Genomic DNA, 23,258 nt, shown 5'->3' on the forward strand with positions numbered 1-23,258 from the left:
GCGTGTGTGAACTCAGGTGACCTAAAACAAAATGGAACTCCATTAAGCAATCTGTAGTAGTTTAAAGTTGCTGTCCAAGTATCTAGTTCGTATGAGACACACAACGCTTCCTACAGCCCTATGAGTTTAGCCTTTCTGCCGTGGAAGCATTAGGAAGAGTCTTTCCAATGACTTGAGACCTGCTGCTGTTGGCAGTCCTGATTCCATCGTATGAAGCTCTCAGTCCAATTCCTGTTGAGACACAATTTAAGACTAATTCATTTCCCTGCAGGGCATTGTAGACTCCCTCACCACTTATGTACGTATGCATGCATGCCATTATGATCAACCAAATGAATGAGGCGGTAAATACTCTTGTATGTATATGGAAATATTTGTTTGTCTCCTTATGTGTATGAGCGCAATTTGCAAATTGGTTGACACCATTCCAACGTCAAATGCTAAATATGTGGCATGCGAATGTCCAGTTTGGCAGACACACGACAACTTTACTTAGCAACACCAATAACAAACCAACGAAATCGACATTTCGCATAACAATGAGAAGGCCATAAATAGATTAACGATAACGACACACGGTAATGTTGCAGCGCAGCACCAGCACCGCTGTGGCACCACCACAACTCACTCACAATCACCGAAGCAGGGGCGCCAACCGAATTCATTTGGATTCATCATTAGGAATCAAATATGAAAACGGCTATGAAAAATATACTCTGACACGCACTCAAACCGTTACGATGATGGTGGCGCGTTGGAAAGAGTTATGGCATAATGCGGTATGTGTGAGGCGTGTGAAATGTGTGTGTGTGTGTGTGTGCGAGTATGCGGTGTCGTGGGTGTGCTTGTAGCGAAATTTGTAAACACATAATGACTCAATTTAGCTCCGCTGTCCCATGTGTCGTGCAACAGCAACACCAACACCACTGACCGGCCGACCGGCAGCCACCGGCAGCCACCGGCAGCCACCAGCCACCAACAACTAGCGACCGCCAACAATCAGCCAACTTAGCCTGCAATCAAGTAACTAGCAATCGAAAGCGGGCTAAGGTGAGAAGGAGGAACGTTAGCCAGCTATGGTGGTCATTAAGTAGTATTTACGTGGAATTGTTGACTGTTGGTGATGGAGTGAGTGAGTGACTGAATGAGTGTGTGTGTGGTGGCGTCAGCGGTGGCATGGCGCAGACAAGGCGTAGCTGGACGGATTTCCATGTAATCAGTTCGTGTGTGATTAACACGTACGCGCGCACTCACACACACACGCACGCACACACACCGTCGCATTAATGCGCTAGCAAATCGTTCGTTATTCTGAGTGAGGAGGGGCATTTAAAATTAATATTATTTGTTGAGAATTAAGGAAGGGTTTTAGTAGCGTCGGCCATTGGTTTTTTAGGGTTGCTAATGCCAAGCTTATGCCTATGTCCTTTAGCGTTGCGTTTTATTTATTTCTGTGTTCTATGTTTTTTTTTTGTTTTTATGCTGACAGGCTAAATAACATTTTTTTTTTACTTACACTTTGCCAAATGTGCGCGAATAAATTATGAGGATTACTGTGCTAAGTCATTTGTTAAAAAAAAAATTGCAGCTGTTAATTTGAATACTACATACGACTGACTTGTGAGTCATGGCGGTGCTGTGAGGCTACTAATTCGTGTGTTATTACTGCCTTTGGTATTTCAAATTGAAGTTTGCAAATTTTGATGATCAGTGCGGGACAATGATGGGTTATTTGAAGAAATGTGTACACAGTCAATTGCATGCAGCTGTTCCATTCAAATCAAAAACTAATAAAGAGGAAAAAATTTTAAGCTGCACTCGTCCAGTAAAAGAAAACAGAGCTAAAGTCCACACAAGCTAAGCTCAGCAAACTCTAACGACTAGTCCGCGGAGACATCAATGTTGCGATGAAAACAATACCAGATACGTCTGGTCTGTTTTTCCAGTCAATACTTCTCTGGTGTAGAAAAGGGGCATGATAAGAACGTAGAGAAAGAGGAAGAATTCCGCATTGTCTTTATAAATTTGTGGCTTTGGAGGTTTGGAAGTTTTATTACATCATCCATTGTAAATGATCTAACCCCGAAAATATAGTCTCATCAGCCTCTAATTCTGATCGTGACGCCGGAGCAGATTTCTAGTTATAGTATACAAGCCAGAAGGCCCTTGCCCATGCGCAGGTGGATAGGAAACTGAGACTTTGCAGTCGAGCTTCAAGTCGCAGAATTTCGACTGGGGCAGGATATAGAGAGTGGAGCAATTATCAAACAATACATTATTAATACAATATTACAATATGCTGACAGTATGACTTCTCCCCTTGCCTCGAAGACACACGAAGCCAGGGTGGGACTGCCTTCACGAAATGGCACACATTGTATCCAAAAACCGAGTTTACCCCATTTGGGAGCCGAACCATATTGTAATTGCACAAATGAGTGACGTATACCCTCACCAAGGAAGGTCTACGGCTAATTCTGGGGCCTTGATTTCAAAAATACAATAAAGAATTATATAAAACTCTTAGTTTCACCATTACCCAGCTTCTATTGTATTGGACAGTGGAACTAAAAGTTGGTACTTTAAATTTTTTTTATTTTAGGGTATTCATATACTAAACTATGAATAACAAACACTAAACGAAAAATAGTTACCTTTTTCCTATATATTACACTGTTCGCTATCGACTTTTAAATTTTGTGGAAAAAACACCTTTAACTGCAATTCGAAAATATAATAAAAGAAACGCGTTAAAGAAGAATGATATACTTTTCGTAAAACAACTGTTATTTTATAAAGAAAACCTCTTATTTAAGAAAAAAAGAGCTTTAGGCATAAACAAGTTTGTTCCTTATAAGGGACGGTTGTGCTAAAAGGGTTAAAGTCTTTCCAACAAACCCAAGAACCTTATGAAAGAACTTGGTAGAAGGCGTACGTCGTTGTAGAATCAAAATCAGGACGTGAGCACCCATAATGGGGAAAATTTTTTTAAGAATAGTTCTGAAAATATATCAATTTTATATAACATCTTAATCACAGAAACTTAAGCTAACCACAGGTTGCCTTTAAAAAAAATTCTCAACGAAATCCAAAAGAAAGCAACACAAATACCCAGAAAACTTCTGGCATCCACCAATCGTCGCAATCAATTTTCTCTGCAGTATGCGTTTAGACATTTGTGAGCAGATATAAAAATTTGATAAATCGCTAGGCGCGATCGTAGCGATAAATTATTGCGCCATCGATCGTTGTTGCAATAGGTATCAGTTCAACAGATGCTGCAAGTGGGCAGGCCTCGTCCACTGCGCAAGCAACAAAATCCAAACAAACAGAGCAGAGAGGAAAATGGCCCAAAGTCAGTAAGAAAAATTCGACGTTTTTAATTGAAAAGTGAAGAAGGAACAAAACAGCATAGAAAAAGAGGGATGAGATATCAGCCACAGTTATGACAAGTAAACCAATAAAACGCTTAGACTTAGCCACTGTAGATGATCGAAGAGCCAAAAGGAGAACTTGCTTTATCTTCGTTATAAACAGCTTTAAATGTTTGCTAGTACCAATTCGCTGCTCTCATAAATCCTCATTCCACAATAAATTGCCGCTAAGACAGCAAAAATGCGAAACCCACCCAACAGCGCCGGCAGTGAGGACGCATTGCAGTCAGCCCACTCGGACAACGCCAGAATTGTTATGGGTATTGTTATAAATAGTTATAGTATCTACCACGATCGTACACAAACACACTCCCATACATACATACATATGTATGTACTTAGTTAGCTATCTGCTGATTACTCACCAATCGATCCATCTAGCGAGTAGGCATTGCGCTGCCATGCCCACGTACATAAATCACAGGTGGTAAGTCCGTCCGCAGCGACGCCATCATCCAGAAAGGGTGGGCGTGGTGGTGGCGGTACAAAACGCCCATTCCACAGTCCATTTTCGCTGGCATCGAACGCGAGCGGCGATTCGAAAGTGTCCTCTTCGATGGCATTCGACCACCAATCTGCATCGTCTTCAGGCAGGTAATTATTACTCGCCGCGCCATCATCCAGCGGACTGAAACTACTGCTGATGCTGATGCTGCTGCCATCAGCGGCAGCCGCATTCATCGACGCCGTGGCTGCGAAATCATTGTTGTTGGCTGGATCGAATGGCGATAGCAGCTGATTGCCAAAGGCGGGCGATGGTGTGGCCGAGGCAGAGAAGGAGGAGGAGGACGCGGAGGAGGCATCGTGTGAATGCTGTTGGTGATTGTGGTGCTGCTGATGATGATGAGCATTCTGCGCGCTGCTGCCGCCGCCGCCACCAGATAGCGAATCTAGCCGCGAGTTGGGAAACACCGTACGCACAGTGGTGGTGGCACCAAGAAAGATATCCGCTCCAATTGGACCGGGCAGGCGGGGAAACATTTTTCGTACTAAGCTGAGCTGTGGTGACAGCTGTTGCCAAGCGGATTACTTTGGCAGTAGCTGTCACTAGTTGGCGGCGGCTGCCACTGGCAGTTGGCAGTTGATGGCGGTGGCGTTGATTAACTTTTTGTTGTTGCTGTTATTGTAGTCGTTGATTAAGTGCGCTGCAGATGTAACGATTGGATCTGCAATAGAAAAAAGATGTGCTTGCTTTAGGAAGGTTACTGATACAGTTTTTGTTATAAAATGTTTACAGGAAAGTATTTTGTAACGGTACGTGCGGTCACGTATGGAAAACGAGCACGTACTACGCTTGGCATATTTATTCTTCGTTACAAACGGTCATAAAATGTTTCTTTTAAAATGTCAACACATGGTGGTGTTTGTTCCAGCTGCAAATTGGGGTGTTTTTGATTTAAGGCCTCCGAAAAGTGAATATTACTGTAAAAAGCTCTTAACCCTGACCAGCCTGAGGGAAGTTTATGAATTCCTTTTTAGCTTTTCAGGATTTTTCTTCAAACACTTCAGATGTAGTTTTTCATTTATTTGTCTAATATTGCAAAGAATTTAAGTATGCCTTTGCACTACAGTACGCCTTCGGTAAAAGTGACACTTGATAAAGGCAATAACTCGGTTAAAGCAACACACACAAGTTTACCATAAGTTAACCATAACTTAAACAACATTTTGCACTTAAAAGCATCTATCCATAATTTTTTATTTCGTTTAGTTTTTGTGTCCAATGGGCTGAAAAAAAACTCGGTTTCCGTAGAAGACACCTTAACTCTTCAAAAGCTGAGAGTGTCGACCGTCGACCAAAATGTATCCTCAACGAAAATACAAGCGAATATATTCCAATATTTCAAAACCAATTAAGTAAGAAATATGTATACTTATTTCGATTTTGTATACAAATTAAATGATTTTCAAGTGTATTAAATTAATACTTTTGTTTTGTCTTACCGCGAACAATATTATTTTACTTTTGATGCTTTTATTTTCGGGTTAAATTTTTATTTCAGGCTGAACTTTTTGTGATTCGGTAACTGCAAAAGCCTTAATCAACGCAACTGCAAAAATTTTTACCGTTTGCTTTTACTAAGGGCGTACTGTAACTATTTATTCCTCTATTTTATTTTTTTGATTTACATTTTAATTTAATTTAATTTTCTTTTAATTTTTACATTTTATTGTTTTATAGCCAGTTTTACGAAAGCAATTTAAGTGAAAAATATATTTTTTTTTATTTGAATTTAATATAAAAACTGACAGAATGGACATATTTTTAACCGACTTCCAAAAAAGGAGGAGGATCAGTTCGTTGGAATATTTTTTATTTTTTATTTTTTTTTGTGTTTTTTATGTATGTTACCGCAGAACTTTGGACTACGTCAATCGATTTCGATAATTCTACATTCTAACCTGGATTAGATCCGATCATTGAATCATGAAATATATATATATATTTATATGAGAATTGAAGTCGGTTTTGTTTTTTGCTTAAAAGTTACTTGTTTAATTTCATTTACTTTTTATAAACTTATTTTATGTGTTATTCCGTTATGTGTTATTTTATTTTATACCTTAATTTAATTTCCTTTTAATCTGTAGAAATTTAATAATATTTTTTTAGTTTCATTTAATTTTTAGGAACTAACTTTACTTTTTTCTTTTTTAAATAAAACTTTTTCCTGTTTTCAGTTTAATTTCCTTTTAATATTTTTGTTTTGATATCATTAATTTTTTATTATTTTTATTTTTTTCCTTTGTTAAGCAGTTTATTGAAAAATAATTATTATTTTTATTTGAATTTAATATGAAAACTGACAGAATGGAAATAATTTTTCACTAAAATTATTTTTATTTTATTTTATGTGTTATTATGCTAAGTGTTCTTTTATGTTATGTGTTATTTTGTTTGCTTTCTTAATTAAATTTGCTTTAAACTTTTAGATGTTAGAAGAATCTTTTTTTTTGGAAACATATTTTACTATTTTTTTAAATACGTTTTTTTCTGTTTTTAGTTTAAATTTTCTTTAATATATTTTTTTTTTAATTTCGTAAAATTTTTGGAAATTCAATTTATTTTTTTGTCTTTTATTAAATTTTTTTCCTTTGTTAATTTCATCTTCCTTTAAATTTTAAATTAAAAAAAAAAATATTCGTTACTTTTAAATTTTATTTCCTGGTCGCTTTTTAAATTTAATTTTCTTTTAATTTGTAGATTTTGATTTAAAATGAAAAATATTTTTTTAATTTTAATTTTATTAAATTTTTAAATACATTTTTCTTTTTTGATTAATTTTTTCCTTTTCTAATTTAATTATTAGATTTAATTTTAAATAGATTTTTTTTATTTTTACTTTTTTTATATTTTTTTTTAAATTAAGGTTTCGCTAATTTATTAGTTTTAATTGTTTTTTTTTAAGAAAGCAATTTTATATTTTTTTTAAATAAATTTAAATTTTTAAAAACTTTTTTCTAAACGGCGAACAGCAGTTAAAACTTCCTCGTAATAAAATCTTTCAATTAGTCTTTTGAAAGACATAAAAGAGCTTTCAAGATACACAATTGAATGAATTGACTATAATCTTTCGAAAGACTGTAATAAGCTGAAGGACATTTGCCAGAATTGACCTGTGAGAGCAGATACATAAGACTTAAAGCATAAACAGACGGCAGCGTTGATCCGGACCAAGTCGGGAACTAACTGCAGTTGATCCGGATTAAGTCCGAGTTAACCCGGATCAACGCCGCCGTCTGCTTTTACATTGCTTGAGTCTGAAGAGTTAGAACGATGATTCGTTATGGACCTAGTAGAGTAGCCAACGTCTAGCTACCATTGCTGCATGATTGAAGAACTATGGCATAATATACCAAAACACTCCAAACTGATCGCCATCGATTTTCTTCGGCCAAATAAGAGAAAACAACTGCAGACAACGAATCGTTCTTCACCATTACAATGCGAGCTCTCAAACATTGGCTCATATAACAGGTAATTTAACCAGTGAAACTATTCGACAGTGAGTCGTTGCCAGTCGTTGAATTAATAACCAGTTGCAAAATTTTCGATACAGAATGCTATCGCTTCTAAAAATTCGTCAACAAACTCCTCAAATTTCGTGGCGTAACTTACGCACATGTTTTTAAACTTATACCAGATTTTCACTGGGTACTGAATGACCAAAATTGAAAAAAAAAACTTTTCATTACGATAATAAAATTGTTCATTCATATCGTTTGAATTTGGCATTTTTAAAATGGCACACAGTTTTTTTTTTTGCCATTTCAATGGCTAGTGAAAACTAGACATTAGCTAAAAATATTTATGTAGTTAATACCATAAACTTGCTACCTTAAAATCAATTGAATATAATCGGCATAGATTCCGTGTAAAAGACTACAAATCTGCACGTTGGCGAATTTCTACTTTAATATACAGAGCACTGTCCCACTTCTGCTTGGGCTCCTGTCTCACGTTCCGTCACTTTTCGCAGCACGTACAACAATTTCTGTCTGCCTCTTCATACCGATTTCCACAGTTTACCGCGTTCCAGTGCTTTGGTTTCGTTCTGCGGTCAATGGCGTTAATAGCCAAGAAGTGTTGTGCCCACCTCCTGGTATAAGCGCGTTTCTGCAACACACCTATTCATAGACTTGAGTATATACAAACATACGTAATACATATTTTATATTACAAGCAGCGGCTAATAATTGTGCGAATCATTACAGTGAATGCGGTTGGATCGTAGCGTAAAAATTCGATTTTCTCAATTTAATTTTGTTTTTCTCACTCCACTTTTTCTGTGGTTACTTACTTACTTCAACTTTTGATGGCTTCACTCACTCCATAACTTCAACACTCCACCATAGTACCGCATATACATACATACATACATACTTAAATAGCACTTCAGTGTTTTATGACCAGAACGAATCGGGTCTTTATTTGCAGCCAATATTCATTCCGCATACAATATTTTATAGTTGCACACACACACACACACAAACTTTTTTTGTTTGATACTCATTCCACTACAGAGGCCATTTAGCTATACTACGCTACGCTATAGTTGATTGTTGGTGTTTCTTTATCTGATTTCTTCACATTTCCTCATTTATTCAATAATTTTTTAAGACGAATCAATCACAATGATTATGATAAATGATTTGCGAGCTCTTGTTGTTTTTGTTATTGGCCGTAATTGTCTTTAACCAGTTTGTAGTGCGATCGTTTGCGCGCATTCGAATTCGTTGCGTTTAATGAACCAAAATAGTAAGATTATTGAAGTACTTTTCTTTAAAGTTTTCAAAGCGCAAAAGCGTTCACTTTCACATAAAAATTTTGTAAGTATTTATTTGAATATTTCTGGTAATTTTGTAATAAATTTTTTTTACGGTTTTTTTTTTAATGATATTAATGATTTTGGTGCGTTGCGTGTAATTTGGCTTGATTGCAATCGATTTGTGTAGCCTTCACTAATTGACCCAATGAACTGGCATTGCGTATGACCTGATTGAGTGCACAAATTTTCAATATTCCAAATATGATATCAGCTCATTTGCGTTCGGTAATGCACACAAGGACGGACAACAAAAAAAAAAATAAAACAAATAAAAAAAAAAATACAAAAAATACATTTCACGCGCACGTACAGCGCAAAAGCAAAAACAAAAATAAATGTATACATATTGTATTTTTCATTCATCCGATATGTTCACAAAGCACTAAAACATTGTTGCATAAATTTTGCTGGCTCATATTTTTGCTGCAGCTGCTGCCGCCGTTATTGTGCGGTCGCAGCCAATCACTGGCCAAAATCTTGTTAACAAGCTTCATTAACGTCATTTTTATATAACCTGTTGATATATGGTCGACTAAACCAACGCCAACTGACGGATCAGCTACATACATAGGCAGAAAGTGCGGCAGAGGCAAGCGGCCAGTAGGACAGCCGATCCGTAAATATACTTATGTGTGTTGCACGTAGCGCGCTTATACTTACATACATACATATTTACTACATAGTAGTTGCTGATTGTCGGCATAAAAATCATATAGTACTAACAACATTTTTGTTATTGTAGCTGCTTTGGCTGTTACTTGTTGATGGCAACTGTTTTGCATTCACCACTTGTCGCACTAACAACATTTGGCGCGCCTGATTGGCTAGCCGCCGTGTCTTGTTGCAGCTAATGTTGCCGCTTATTTTGCTCGTAACAATTTTACAACGCTTATTTTTCACAAATTTTTTGGCAAAGTCTTAATTAAAATTGGCATTTTGGCAGCGTTGACGGCGTCGGCGATGTTGACGTTGACGTTGACTGCAGTGGCAATTTCGGCGGCAACAATTCATGATACTTTGGTACCTGTTGTTGGCCGCCGTTCATGCACTCCATAAACTAGGCGTGTGACTGATAAAAAAAAAGCCAAAAGCTACATACATGTACCGATTTGGCTTGTAATGCACGCCCACGTTTCTTTAAGCCACGGCGCGGCCGCTTGTTGTCGGCAGATAATTTGGCATTTAATGGCTGTTCACTTTATTGACCATTTCAATTTTTGTTTAATGAAATGGTGTATGTAATTTTATTTTAAATGAGCTTTTGTAAGTACTTAAGTATGTATGTGCATATTATGATCGAGTATGAGTACATTTCATGATACGTTATTATCTTCATTTAAATTTTATGAACTTCTCTTGAATATTGTAGATATTTCCAATATTTTCCTAGAATTCATATAACGATATTTCATGAAAAACAAATCTTATTACATCGGCTTGAAAGCTACGAGTTTGAGCAGCAATAAAATGCTCTTCCACAGCACCTGAATGGCTGATATTTATTAAGTTCAGACAGAAATTTAATTGGGTCGATTAACCTTTTGAGGTTCCACTATTTGGTGTTCATACAGAGTCAGCTGTTCTATTAGGGACATGTAGTGATGGAAAAACGTATCTTTATTTATTTTGAAAGTACATTCGGTACAAACAGGGTTGGCAATGTTTAAAACATTTGTTAAAAAAAGTGTTTAAAACCTTGTTTAAAATAATGGGGAAAATCACCTATATTTAAACACATTTTAATACGACTCAATTAAATTTGTCTGAACTTAATAAATATTAGCCATATTCATTTTGACGAATGCAAGGCAGATGGTTAGATAGTTCGAAAGACTTTTGTTATTCTAGCACAAAAGTCTTAGAAAAAAGCTCTTTCATTCACCACTCGTAGTAAAAAGCTATTTTAAGGGAAAAAGGTGCTTTCATTTAGCTCGCGTGACTGCAACAGTCGGAGTGGCCGAGTGGGCAAGGCACAGACGTACCAATGGAGAAATCCGAGTTCAAACCCTGATGCAGCCGAATTTTCGTGTATCTCTTTTTATTCTAAATTTTTTTTAAATTAAATTTTTCCGATTTTTTGCTTTGAAATATTTTTTAGTCTAATTAAATTTTTAGAAACTTATTTAATTTATTTTTGCTTTTTTTCATTTAATTTCCCTTTTATTTAGTTTTCTTTAATGGTTTGGATATTTGTTTTTAATTAAATTTAATTTTTAGGAAGTTATTTTATTTTTTTCGTTTTTGAAATTTTTTTCCTTTTTTAGTTTTAGTTTAGTTTCGTTTTAGTTTTTTAGTTGGTTAAATGTTTTTTTAGATTTCATAGTATAAAAAAGAAAGGTATTTTTTAAATTTTATTTACTATTTAGAATTTTTTTTATTTATTTTTTCTTTTTTAAATTTAATTTGTTGTTCTTTTGTTAATTTAATTTTTAAATATTATTTTTTTTTAAGAAAAATATATAAATTTTTATTTCATTTAGTTTTTTGGAACTTCTAATTTTTTATGTTTGTTGTATTTTTTTAAATAAGTATCTTATGTAACTTTAAAGGACTATTTCCTTCTTTTTTGATTACATTTTTTTCTTTTTTTAACTTAATTTTTCTTTATTTATTAATGCTCATCGTTTTAAAAAGAAAAATATATATATTTTTTATTTAATTTACTTAAAAAAATTAATGCTAAAAGGAAAACAGCACAAGACCTCTTCGTTAGCAGATCTTGCAATAAGTCTTTCCTAAGACAGTAAAGAGCTTTCAAGATAGTTGCCAGAATTTTACACCTTTTTGTCTTTCAAAAAACTGTGGTGAGTTGAAAAGCAGTTGCCAGACTTGCCCTGATAGTTTCTTTTATAGCCAAATTTGTTCAATGTGAAGCCGGAAGTTGATATGGAATCGAAGCGAAAGTTGATCTTCTTACTTTCTTTAATATATACATGTATACATATAAAAATAAATATTTACATTTATCTACTTTTAGGTAAAGTCCTGTTTCTGGGAGGTTAAGCAGTGAACTTCTTCACGGATATATCGAAACTGAACGGAAAAGTTGGTGGAGGGGTCTTTGTCGACAACTTTCCAACAGCACTAAGCTCAGTATTCGAATTGGCTTGGAAAGGTACCCTTGAAACGTTATCATCGGATATGGGACGGCTGGAGGTACCATTGGTACCCGTGGTACACTCTTAGATAGATATGTAGGTATCGCGTCAGCTCAACGACCACTGGACGATTCGAGATCGAATGTTTCGAATCAAATTGAATTAAATGACGGCCCTTTTCTCGCCAATACAATTGGAATTGACGAAGCGAACTCGCTAAAGAATGGCGTGATCTCCAAACCAAGTTGCGATTCGAGTTGCGTTCGATATCGACTGCCCCGATTGTGCCGCGGAACATGCGCGATTGCAGCCGAGGGTGGACATTTTGCGTCCAAGGGAACTCCTAACCTTTAAGAATCCACAGCTCTCACTCTTGGTGGGGGTTTTAAAGGGTTACTGTACAATCGGTTTTCGTATTCAGTAAAGCTGAACACATAACCTGATCACGTGTGTCACAGTTGCCTGGCAGATGACAAGCTCGAATCACCTCAGCACTACTTCCTTAAGTGCCCAGCGTTCGCGACACTAAGGTTGAAATACTTTGGCTCGCACATCATTAGTAGCACTAAGGGACTCTGTGACAATGAGATTAACCGAATTCGTAATAACATAATTGGCTCGAGAAGTTTTATCGGTTAAGTCAAGACCTACGCACAAATCTCACAAATGGAAGCGTATGATTCGAAAATCTATCTATGAAACCCTCTCATAAATATCCACATATTTTATGGTTTAAAACTGTAACTGAAGCGAAAATCTAATAGATTGGGTGGAATTAATATATAAACCTCTGTTGAGCAATAATCATAGCGATCGCTGCTTTGGGAAAAAAGTGAAATTCCAAGTACTCGGATACATAATTTTATCTTCGTTTGTTCCTTCTCATATCACACTATCTCTGCGCTCTAACAACAAGCGATTTAAGCTTAACCACAATCGATTGCAGGTAACTATTATTTCATGGCGAAATTTCTTTGTACACCTTTTTTTATGCTTTGTCCTGCAGTGATCGTGATCACGTCTTCATCATAAGTGGTTAAGTTGGCGTTGGTTTTCAATTTCATTTTCATACCCACAGTCAGATTACACATACAAATGTATGTATGAACAAAACATATGCATGTATATGGGGTGTTCCATATCAAAACGGACGGGGTGTTTGATTTGTTTAAAATTTTTACGGTTAATGCATAAATATAAATAATAAATAAAAATGAAATTTGAGCTTGACTTATACATTTTTAAAAACTTTACAGCACAAAAACAAAAACAAACCAATTTAATATTTTTCCAAATATCTGGAGAACGGGGCGAGGAAAAAATTAAAAAAAAAATCATACATAAACACATCAAAATTCTCTATGAAAATAAATATTTAAAAAATTTTTTTCTTGAAAAATTTTTCACATACACATTTTTTGATAAAAAAAAATTATTTTTGAAAAAATGCCATCTCAAAAAAAAATTAAAAAAAAAAAATTACAACGGTAGCTCTGAGTATTGCGCAATTTTTGAGTATAGTATTATGGGGTGCACTCTACAATAATTTGAGTTATGAATGTTTTGTATTGTTGTTGTGTGTTGTTTTTAGATTTTTTTGAGTATGCAGTTTTGTAGCCCATTATATTTTAGTATCATTTTTATCAATAAATTTTTAAAGAAAAATTTTTTTTTTTAATATTTCTCTTCATAGAGAATTTTTATGTGTGTATGTGTGATTTTTTTATCAAATTTTTTCTTCACCTCATTCTCGAGATATTTGAAAACTATTAAATCGATTCGGTTTTTGTTTTTGTGCTATAAAATTTTTAAAAATGTATTAATCAAGCTCAAATTTCATATTTATTTATTATTTATGTTTATGCAACAACTCTAAAAATTTGAAACAAATCAAACACATGAAGTGTTAACCCCGTCCGTTTTGGTATGTAACACCCCATATGCATCTTAGTCTTTATATATGTATGTACATTTGTATGGCTGCTTGTGTGCATTATGATCTGTTGGCCTTTAGCCGCACAGAATTGGCAATAGCAGTTCAGCGTTGATTGTGTCAGAATGTGTCAGAAAAGCAGACAAAGCTTCTTACATGCGCTGACACATATACACACATATGTACATACATACCTACTCGTATAGGTGCATGTGTGATTATGTTTTATTGCAGCTATCGCTGGATTGGCATTACTTATCTGTTCCAATGGTCGAACATGCTGAAGAAGAGCCAAACAGTGGAGGCAGCAGCGGAGCAGATCACTGCGCTACAATGCATGCACGATGCTGGCCGATGGTGGCAATTCGACGCTATTTGGCCAGCTTTGTTGCAATTGGCTTTCGTTGTTGCTGTTGCTGTTGCTGCTATTGTACCGCATCGAATTGTGCGCGCGCAGCGCAACCAATTGCCGCTCATCCGTTTGTGGCAACAATGAATATCAGCAGCTTGGCTGTTGTTTTTTTTTGTCTTATTTGCAACAGAAAATTACTCATTTTGTTGGCTGATTGTCTTTTGCGCGAGCAACAGCGGCATGCCTGGATTGCTGCGCCGGCTCATGTTGCCAGCTTTGTGTCAGCCTATTGCTGCGCCTCTGTGACTTGATTTGGTTTTGTTATTTTTTTGTTTTTTGTTTTTGTTTTTGTGCTGTTGGGCTGAACGCCTTGTGGTTATGCTTTGGCCGCCGATTATCTCACTTTTGATGATACTTTTTTTTTTAGTGATTGCTCGGCATGAAGAGCTTTTGTTTTTCGCTGATCTGTTCTTCTGCCTATCCGCTCCTCTTTTCACTTTATGGAGTGTTTAATGCCAGCTTTGCATATACATACATATGTATGTCTGTATGTCAGTGTGTATGTAAGCGCTGGAACAAACACGATTTGCAAGTTTTGCCTGCCACAAAAGTCATGTGCGATTGTGGCACAATACAGGCCAAAGGTGCCCGACGACCGGGTGGCCGCCACTCGCCACTGCTTCATAATTTATCGCACGTCCTTTGTAGGTCGTTTTGATGTTGGCCCAGCATCCCTAAGAGCCTGCTAGTAGTACTAGTATGTATGTGTATTGCTGCAATTACCGGTATTGGTATTCTGCGCCCATTTTTTTTTGTCTTCAATAATTACATTCTCTATTATCCTTCAAACAAATGTATTTATACACATCCATTCAGAGAAGTTTTCCACAAAGCTCAACTAGAATAGGGGCCACTTTAATCCACCTTTTAGCTCTATGCACTCCTCGCATTTACCGCCACATTTACGGTAATTGTTGTTGTAACGATTTTATTTGGCGATAAAATCCATAAATAGTGTCATAAATTTTAAAAAGCAAAGTAAATTTTACTATTGGAAAATTTATTGCTAATTGAATGACTACCTCAACGTTTAGTTTTATTTTAATTGGCTGCACGTATGTATGTACGAGTATGTGTGGACTTCCTAGCCGTCAGTTAGTTGCCAACTGCACAATCCATTCATATTGGTAGTCATTATTGTTGCATTGGCGCTGTTTGGTACGAGAGTATTTGTCGTAATTCAGTTTAACTGGTTCACCATATCCGTCATTGTTCGATTTATTTCAGCTGTGTGGCAAAGCGATCTTAATCGCAAAAGTAGCAAGATATGCGAAGTGAGGCAAGTGGTGCAAAGCAAGAGTGGGCCGTGAACAAGTAAAAATGTATGTATGGATATAGAAGACTTGATTAGATAGGAATATGCAGTGGTAATTAATGATGACTAATTCTTATTAATTGCAAAAAAAATAGAAATTTTGCTTATGAAATAGCTGCAATTTAGTTTTCGTTGTTGCGATATTTTGTCGTGTAAGTCAGTATAAATAGAGATTTTTTTTACGATTTTGCTAGAAGAAAAACTTATTGCCTCAAAGGTTTTGTTAGTTTTTTTCGCATTCGTCCAAAATAAATAATAACTAAACGAATTCCATGCATGTTAACTTTAAATACACATCCTGGAGGAGTTGAAAAAGGGAGGATGCCGGGTTATTGCCTACGCGGACGACGTGGCACTCATCGGTAAAGGCTAGTTCTTGGACACTCTGTGCGATCTTATGCAGGGTCACAATTTAGTCGGCTATTAGTTACGGCACTCGTAATATTCACCAGGAGATATAAAGTGTCTTATACCCAGCTTTCCTAGATAAGGGGGCGTTTCACTTGTTATTTCTGCCTCTCTGGGTTATCTTTCAACCCGGCGTACCAGCATTCGATAGTTCTCAAAATTCTCGACTTCTTACCGAAAGAAATGTATCGAAGCCTTCCAAGGATAGATCCGATTGGATCGTTCTCAACACACATCACTCCAAGGGTCGTATATAGAGTAGAGATCCACTAGATATCTGTATCCGTTTTGTTTTCTGCCAGGAATTTTCGATTTACTCATGTTCCGGCAGCCGGATTTCTGTAGCCTCTTTCAGGCAGAGGTGTCCGCTATAAAATAAGCATCCGACTGGCTGCTTAGCAGTGTTTGTCCGATTAGAAAAGTAAATATCCACTACTCTGATAGCCAAGCGGCAATCAGGGCGATCGGATCGCTAATGGTGCAATTGAAATTGGTCGCGGAATGCCTGACCTCCTCTCTCTTCCTTTCTCTCTGTCTCTCAATCACCACGGAATATTTCCAAATCAAGCTGATTTGGGTCCAGGACGTAGTGTGATTACTTGAAATAATTTCGGACAGGGAAGGCAATGGAATTGCTTTGGCAATTTGCTGCCTGCTCCACGACATGCGAATTTGCAAGGTCTTCCTGGTCGGTTGTTGACCGCAAGCGGTAAAGGGAGCTTCTGCGGCTAGCTAATCGCTAGTTCTCTATTCGTACAGGTGTAGTGATCGGACATTGTTCTACATGAACCCACACAGTGCGCATCACGGATCCGTACTGTCGCAGCTGTTCGGACGATGAGGCGGAATCATATCAGCACTTCCTTTTCAGTTGCCCGGTATTCGCAAGACTAAGATTTAAATACCTCGGCGGGCATTTCATTAACACTCCCGAGGAACTTTGCGGAGTGGACATCTGCTGCCTGCGGAACTTTGTTTTAAGCACAAAATAATAGGCCTGACCTTTATCAATTTCGGGCTATATACATAGATTCGCTGACTGAAAAACAAGTACGTGTTATACGCAAAGTGATCAATCAGCTTTAATTTTCAATATCAACTGCAGATGAGAACTGTCTTAGCGGACTCACAACCACGGAGTATCGCCATTCTGGAAAAACAGTACTATCGAGTCCGACTCGTTCACCAGCATGCTACCATCCAGCTTTTACCAAGGGTCAGCGGACTCCACGGCCGATATTTTACCATTGAATTCTCTCTCTCTGGTAGTTACAGTACTTTCTATGTACTATATACTTCGAAGTTCAAGTTGGAGCTTGGCTGACATTTAAAATGAAAGAAAAACTTTACCAATTGTATCGGTTACGAGTTTGTTTATTGCCTCAATTATAGCTGTGACCTAAGCTTGGCAGATACCTCTGCAGTGTGGTAAAAGAAATGAGCAGGACAGGGTATACAGGTTTTCGCGATCAAACCTTGGTCCTAATGGGTGGCAGTACGCACAACTAGCCACTCGTAACTAATGGAAACATGTAGTAATTTTGGTACTTATGTAATCGCTTACGAGATACAAATGTTTTCTCACCAATGCCACAATATAGGACAAGCAAAATTTATTAGCTTGGCGAACACAAGAAAATAGCAATTTCGATTTTTGTTGAATAATATCGGCCATTAAAAAAAATGTTTAAAAAATTCTAATACAATTTTAGTAGAAAAAATTTAATTCACATTAAACAACATTGAGCCACTTAACTTTTGGTCTTAAAATATACAGCCACATCTGACAATAAAACATAAGCAAACATAACATATATGTAGATAATAGATAAAATTCATATAACTAACTGACCATAACAAAATGACAGTCACAGTCATTTGAATTATTATTTTTTCCAGCTAAAACACATAAAAATTTCGAATAACTGCTTAACTGTTAACAAACTGTGGCTGTTTCAGAATTTTAATGAGCTTGTGTTGTTTTTAATTTGAACCAAATTAGATGTAATAAAAATTGATTTGATAAAAGGCTATAAAAAGAAGTGGAAACAACAAACAATAAAAATAAAAAAAATAACAACGAGAAAGTTTCAACAGCTGGGAATTGGGCAGCGAGATAGATCGTTAGAAAAACTCATTAGATGCATAAAAAGGCATCATAAAAATAGGCAGCGAATTTTTATAACCTGTTTCATTTCATTTTTACGACAATTTAATTAGCCAACAGTGGGGCATTTAGAACAGAAATAAAGCAGTCTTTGGGAGAGTTGGTTGTTATGGTTTAACAAGTGGCGAGAGACAGGAAATATCTAAGTACATATATGTATGTATGTATGAGTAGGGTAAAAGTGGAATGTGCGTGTGTTTGCTTCGACGCTCCTGGGAAATTTTGTGCTCATATACATAAAAACTGTGCCTTGTTGTGCATTCGCTGTCCGTAGGACAATGAAAATATAAATTAATTATTTGCACATTTGTTGTACCCAAAGGCGATATATAATTTTCATATTTTACACATTTCCTTTTTCCTTGACACATTTAAATGAAGCAGAATGCAGATGGGAAAATTCAATTACATATTTTAGTCAAATGAATGAAAAAATTTAATTCTATTAAAAAAAATAACAATGAATAGAAAAAAAAAATAAATAAAAACGATCAGTCCAGCGCCTTCGTCTTGACCTGCAGGTGGCAGCCCTTTTTAATATTCTTAATGTTCAAGCTAAATATTTCCAAATACTCCTTCTTTTGACACCCATATTTTAATATTTCATACAGTAAATCCTATATAATTTAAATAAGTTCAGCTCTTTAACCAGTTGGCAAAATATTATACATATGTGACCTGGTCTACGGAAAGGGGGCTTAGGTGTCAAAAAATCAATTTTCACTTTTCGGTTGATTCGGATGGAAGATGAGATGCTTTTTCACGTGGTGAAAAGCAGAAAATCCTAACTTGCTTAGAAGTGTACTAAAAATGTAGAGAAAGAAGAGTAAAAATACGACAAAGTATAATTTATTGGTAATGAACAAAATACATTGAATTATAAGCTATAAAGACATGATTATACACTAGAAAAACGTATTATGGGCCAAAAATAATAATGCTGAGTAGTTTATGTATTTTTCTTTGTTGTCGTTTTCCTTGAGATCTTTTTACGTGTTGATCCTGAGGAAGATGGACCTGGTTCCTCGTCTGGTTTGAGAACATCTTCACTAGTTTTTGCCTTCCGTTTCTTCGATGGCAAATCTTTCGGCAATGGAGCCACAATATCTACTTTAGATATATCCGAAACTAAGCTGCGAAGATTGTGATAGATGTACCACTGACGTTCCAAAGATAAACCGGCTGGTTGTATAATTTTCGGCATTTCAGGATCGATAAACAATTGTTCCGCGTTCTCTCGATCATTTCCCGTGGTATCAGTGTATGGCATTCGTTATTACAACAATCTTTTGACAGAAATTTTGTTACCAGCTCCTCCTCCTTTACATCAACAACATACAGGTCCATCTTAACAAAAGTTTGTTCGGTATCATCTTCTGCCTGAGATACACATACTTCGTCTTCATCATCATCGCTCTCTTCATAGTTTTCATCATCGTTTTCATCATCCTTTTCATGTCCGTATACGGCACTGAACTCCTCATCAACACTCATGTTTCATTTCATGCGAAATGCGAAGACGATAATCAATAGAAACAGTAAACGTCACTTCTTCAGTGTTACTTTTTTAAATGTTCCACACTAGCAACTTACACGACGAACTATAATAATATTCCGACCAACAACAACACCTACTGGACCAACAACAACACTTACTGGACGTCCGGCGCGGAGTACAATTAACGAGATAATGAGAAACTGACGAAACGAGTTGCTTACTTTTAACAGCTTTTTCACAGAAAACTAGTTTTCGCACGTAAGCTCCCTTTTCGTAGACCAGGTCACATATATTAAAAATATTTTCAAACTAAAGCCTTATTAAACCTTTTTCGTGTGACACCCAAATATACATATTTAAATTATCTAATTCCCTTTATTCGAGTTGCATTTAAATTTTAATACGGGTGGCAACTCTGCTACATGTGTAAACAGGTGGCAACCTTCGTCAAATTATTTTCAAACTAAAACGTCTGACACCCGTATTGTGTTGCATATTTACATCATCTGATTCCCTTAATTCAAGATAAAATTTAAAACAGGTGGCAACCCTCCTACATGCAGCTTAGAAATAAAATATCTTCAAAGCAGTTTCGATGGACATCCATATTGAAGTAATTAATTACATAAAATTTAATTTTGTAAATAGGTGGCAACTCTCTTTTAAATATTCTCTAGCTGTTGGTGGATCACGCGTTGGAATCATTTCAGGATTTCCTCCACAGCGTTTCCATTTGACGTAGCAGTTTTAATTAATGAATACTCAGTTTTTTGCTATTTTGTATTTATTCTTCCCTTATTTATCTAAATAATTGATGACTTATACCACAGCATATAAATGTAGTAATACCAAAAAGGAATTGCGTGCGTAATTTGGTGCCTCTCACGTGTCTTCGCTTTATTTAATTTCATTTATGATGCAATTTCTATGCGAGCGTATGTCAGCTGTTTGCTAGCGGCCATCTCCGTAATCAAAATAGCAAATATTGCAATTACTGATGAACAAATAGAAATAATATTAAAAAAAAAAAACTTTTGTTTACCTTCGCATTTGCGAAATAAATCCGAATTCAGCGAGGTAAACATTATTTTCGAGGGTGAATAATTATCAACCCCTGTTGGTTGATGTACCTACAAAGGTGTATGTATGCATTTATGTAGCACAAGTATGTAACGACAGTAAAATGGAAAAGCAACATCGATATTTATCTAACACTATACACTAATATACATACATACATATGCTCATATCATTTTGTATGGATATACTCGTATTTATGTGCATTCACAAATAAATAAGTTGAGAAAAATTTTGATATTCGAAAATTGGGGTGCGAAAAATTAGCGAAAAGCACGTTGCATAAATATTTTGATACATAGTTTGATTAGTTTGCAATGCTTTTCGTGAAAGTTGGTAGAAAACTAGGGTGAACATATAATTGCATAGATATGACCATTCGTCTATGAAATAAGCATCGTCTATCCATGTGTATGTATATTTGTATGTATGTTAATGATAAAAGATTGTCAGGCTGCATAATGTATAAACATTGTTTTTCACTCGGGATTAATCGAATTGCATTAAATAAAACAAAACAAAATGTGTCGAAATGATTTTTTCATCATCATTTTTTCTAGTCGATGGCGTTTATGTACACACGATGAGCTAGTTCCAGCAGCAGTATATAATTTATAAAGCATATGATTGCGTTCTTATTGGCATAGGCCGTACTTCTCACGTAGCCCCAGAGAAAGAAGTTCGATTGTGTCAAATCGCAAGACCCTGGCGGCGTTCTTTCGTGGCCATTGTTTCATGCGCTGTGTGCCAAGTGGCACAGTCCTGTTGAAAGCACTTCAAATGTCATGTAATGTAGGCCATAAAAAGTTTGTTATCTTGTCACGATAACGTTTACCATTCACCGTAACAGCGTTACTGGTCTCATTTTCGAAGAAGTATCCGATGACTCCGCCAGCCCAAAAACCACATCAAACGACTTGTATGAAGACGCACGGCTGTTGGCGCGTTTAACGGATAAAATACTGTATGAGGTAACTGTCCTTAATTGCCGCTTGACGGTTTACGAATAGGTTTACTTTTGAGTTGATTGTCAATTCGGTGTCGGCTAGCTCTGCTGTTATCCTCATTGCGAAGACGTCTGATTGAAATGTGCTGCAATCATCAGGCAACCTTACTATCCGCCTGACGTTCAGTTCCGAGCCATAAATCCCGGCACCCACTCCTGTTACCATTTTAGTGATCTACGGCTAGGTTTCATTCCTTGCGCCACCACTTCTCCGTTCCTCGTTGTGCGAAAGCTTCGTTCGCATTTAATGCCAGTCATGTCGACTGTGGAAAGATTGAAGCCGCATCGTAGCCAGCCTTTCTAATTTGAGGAGAAGCTCGGCTGAGGTTACTTTACTTTTGTGGAGATTTATTTGAAGGACCTTAAACATTACCTACTTTTAGGCTCCTTCTCAGGGTTGGAGGGTCAGTGTCTAGCTCACCCGTCTCCACATTGCGTAGGTTGAGAAAGAACTGTAGGATCTCTTCGATGCCAAGATCCTTATCCACTTCCCTAGCCTCAAGCATGGGCACGGCATGGTTTCGCTTTTTTAGGCGAAAGTAAACGCTATCTACACCCCACTCCACACGCCATCTTACCGAAACGAGCATATAGTATGTCCTCGGCCGTATAATTTATCTTGCGTATGTATTTCTGGCTACACTCATGTGACAATGACTTGGCCATACTCAACACCTGCCAGACAGCCGTCGGTATGTCGGGGTTTTGTCTATACAGTAGACACAGCGCAATCTCCAGTCTCACCTCGTGAGGGATGTGTAACCACGCCTTCGAGATTGATGGAATTTCGCTGCGATCTACTATATCGAGGGATGCGCCCTCCCATAGGCCTTGGAGGTCTTTCGGTTTATGCTAACGAGGGATCATCCTTGCAACTTATCATTTTAATGGTGCTGAACCACCCTGATTAAATATCGGCATAGGAACGTTCGGCTCCGCGCCCATTTTCGCGAATAAGGCTTCTAGAAGCCTCATTTCCACGGCCTTCCGCCTCTGCTGCGACATCTGTCTCAGATGCGCTTGGCAATCACATTGACCGCCGCTACGGCCTTGGATGTAAAGGGCAGCTGTATGACGTTTGGCCTCATAGCCTCGTCTATACATTTCTGTTTCTTTAGAGGCTTTGCTGCCTGCTCTTCCACAGACCGGTGCTTTTTCGATTTGGCCGATTTGGCCTTGGTGCTTTGGTTTACCGCGCTTTCCTGGTCCGAGTCTACTAGAAATATGGCAAGACATTAAATTTTCTAAAAAATTACTTAATAGTCTACATTAACTATAACTAAGCAATTGCTTCTTTCTACAATTTCAGACCTTTTACTCGATTTGTTCAAATAAATTCATGCAAGCAATTATGTACTCAGCTTTTATTCCTACGGCCCATTATCTGAGGTGATGAGCCATAGTCAATTAATTTCGAATATGGCAGAGTCTAAGGCAAGCTTTATAGGTATAGGACATACATACATACATACGTACATATGTATGTAGGTGAGCAGTCATTACGCGAAATTAATTTACGTATATGAATACACACACACATATATAGGTACATACGTTTGATATAAATATTATTATATAAA

General features: G+C 36.6%; 1 protein-coding gene across 2 annotated transcripts in view; it reads right to left on the reverse strand.

Moving 5' to 3' along the window:
• LOC118747658 overlaps positions 1-23,258 on the reverse strand; it is a 389,115-nt gene that overhangs the window by 221,769 nt on the left and 144,088 nt on the right. For both annotated transcript variants that reach the window (XM_036481716.1, XM_036481715.1), the window contains exon 2: positions 3,800-4,600. In XM_036481716.1, the coding sequence (XP_036337609.1) occupies positions 3,800-4,415 (616 nt within the window). In that variant the 5' untranslated portion in view covers positions 4,416-4,600. The remainder of the gene's footprint in view (positions 1-3,799; positions 4,601-23,258) is intronic.

Source organism: Rhagoletis pomonella, unplaced genomic scaffold (genome assembly GCF_013731165.1).
Source record: "Rhagoletis pomonella isolate Grant_MI unplaced genomic scaffold, Rhpom_1.0 Rhpom_scaffold_00012, whole genome shotgun sequence".
Classification (NCBI taxonomy): Eukaryota; Metazoa; Arthropoda; class Insecta; order Diptera; family Tephritidae; genus Rhagoletis; species Rhagoletis pomonella.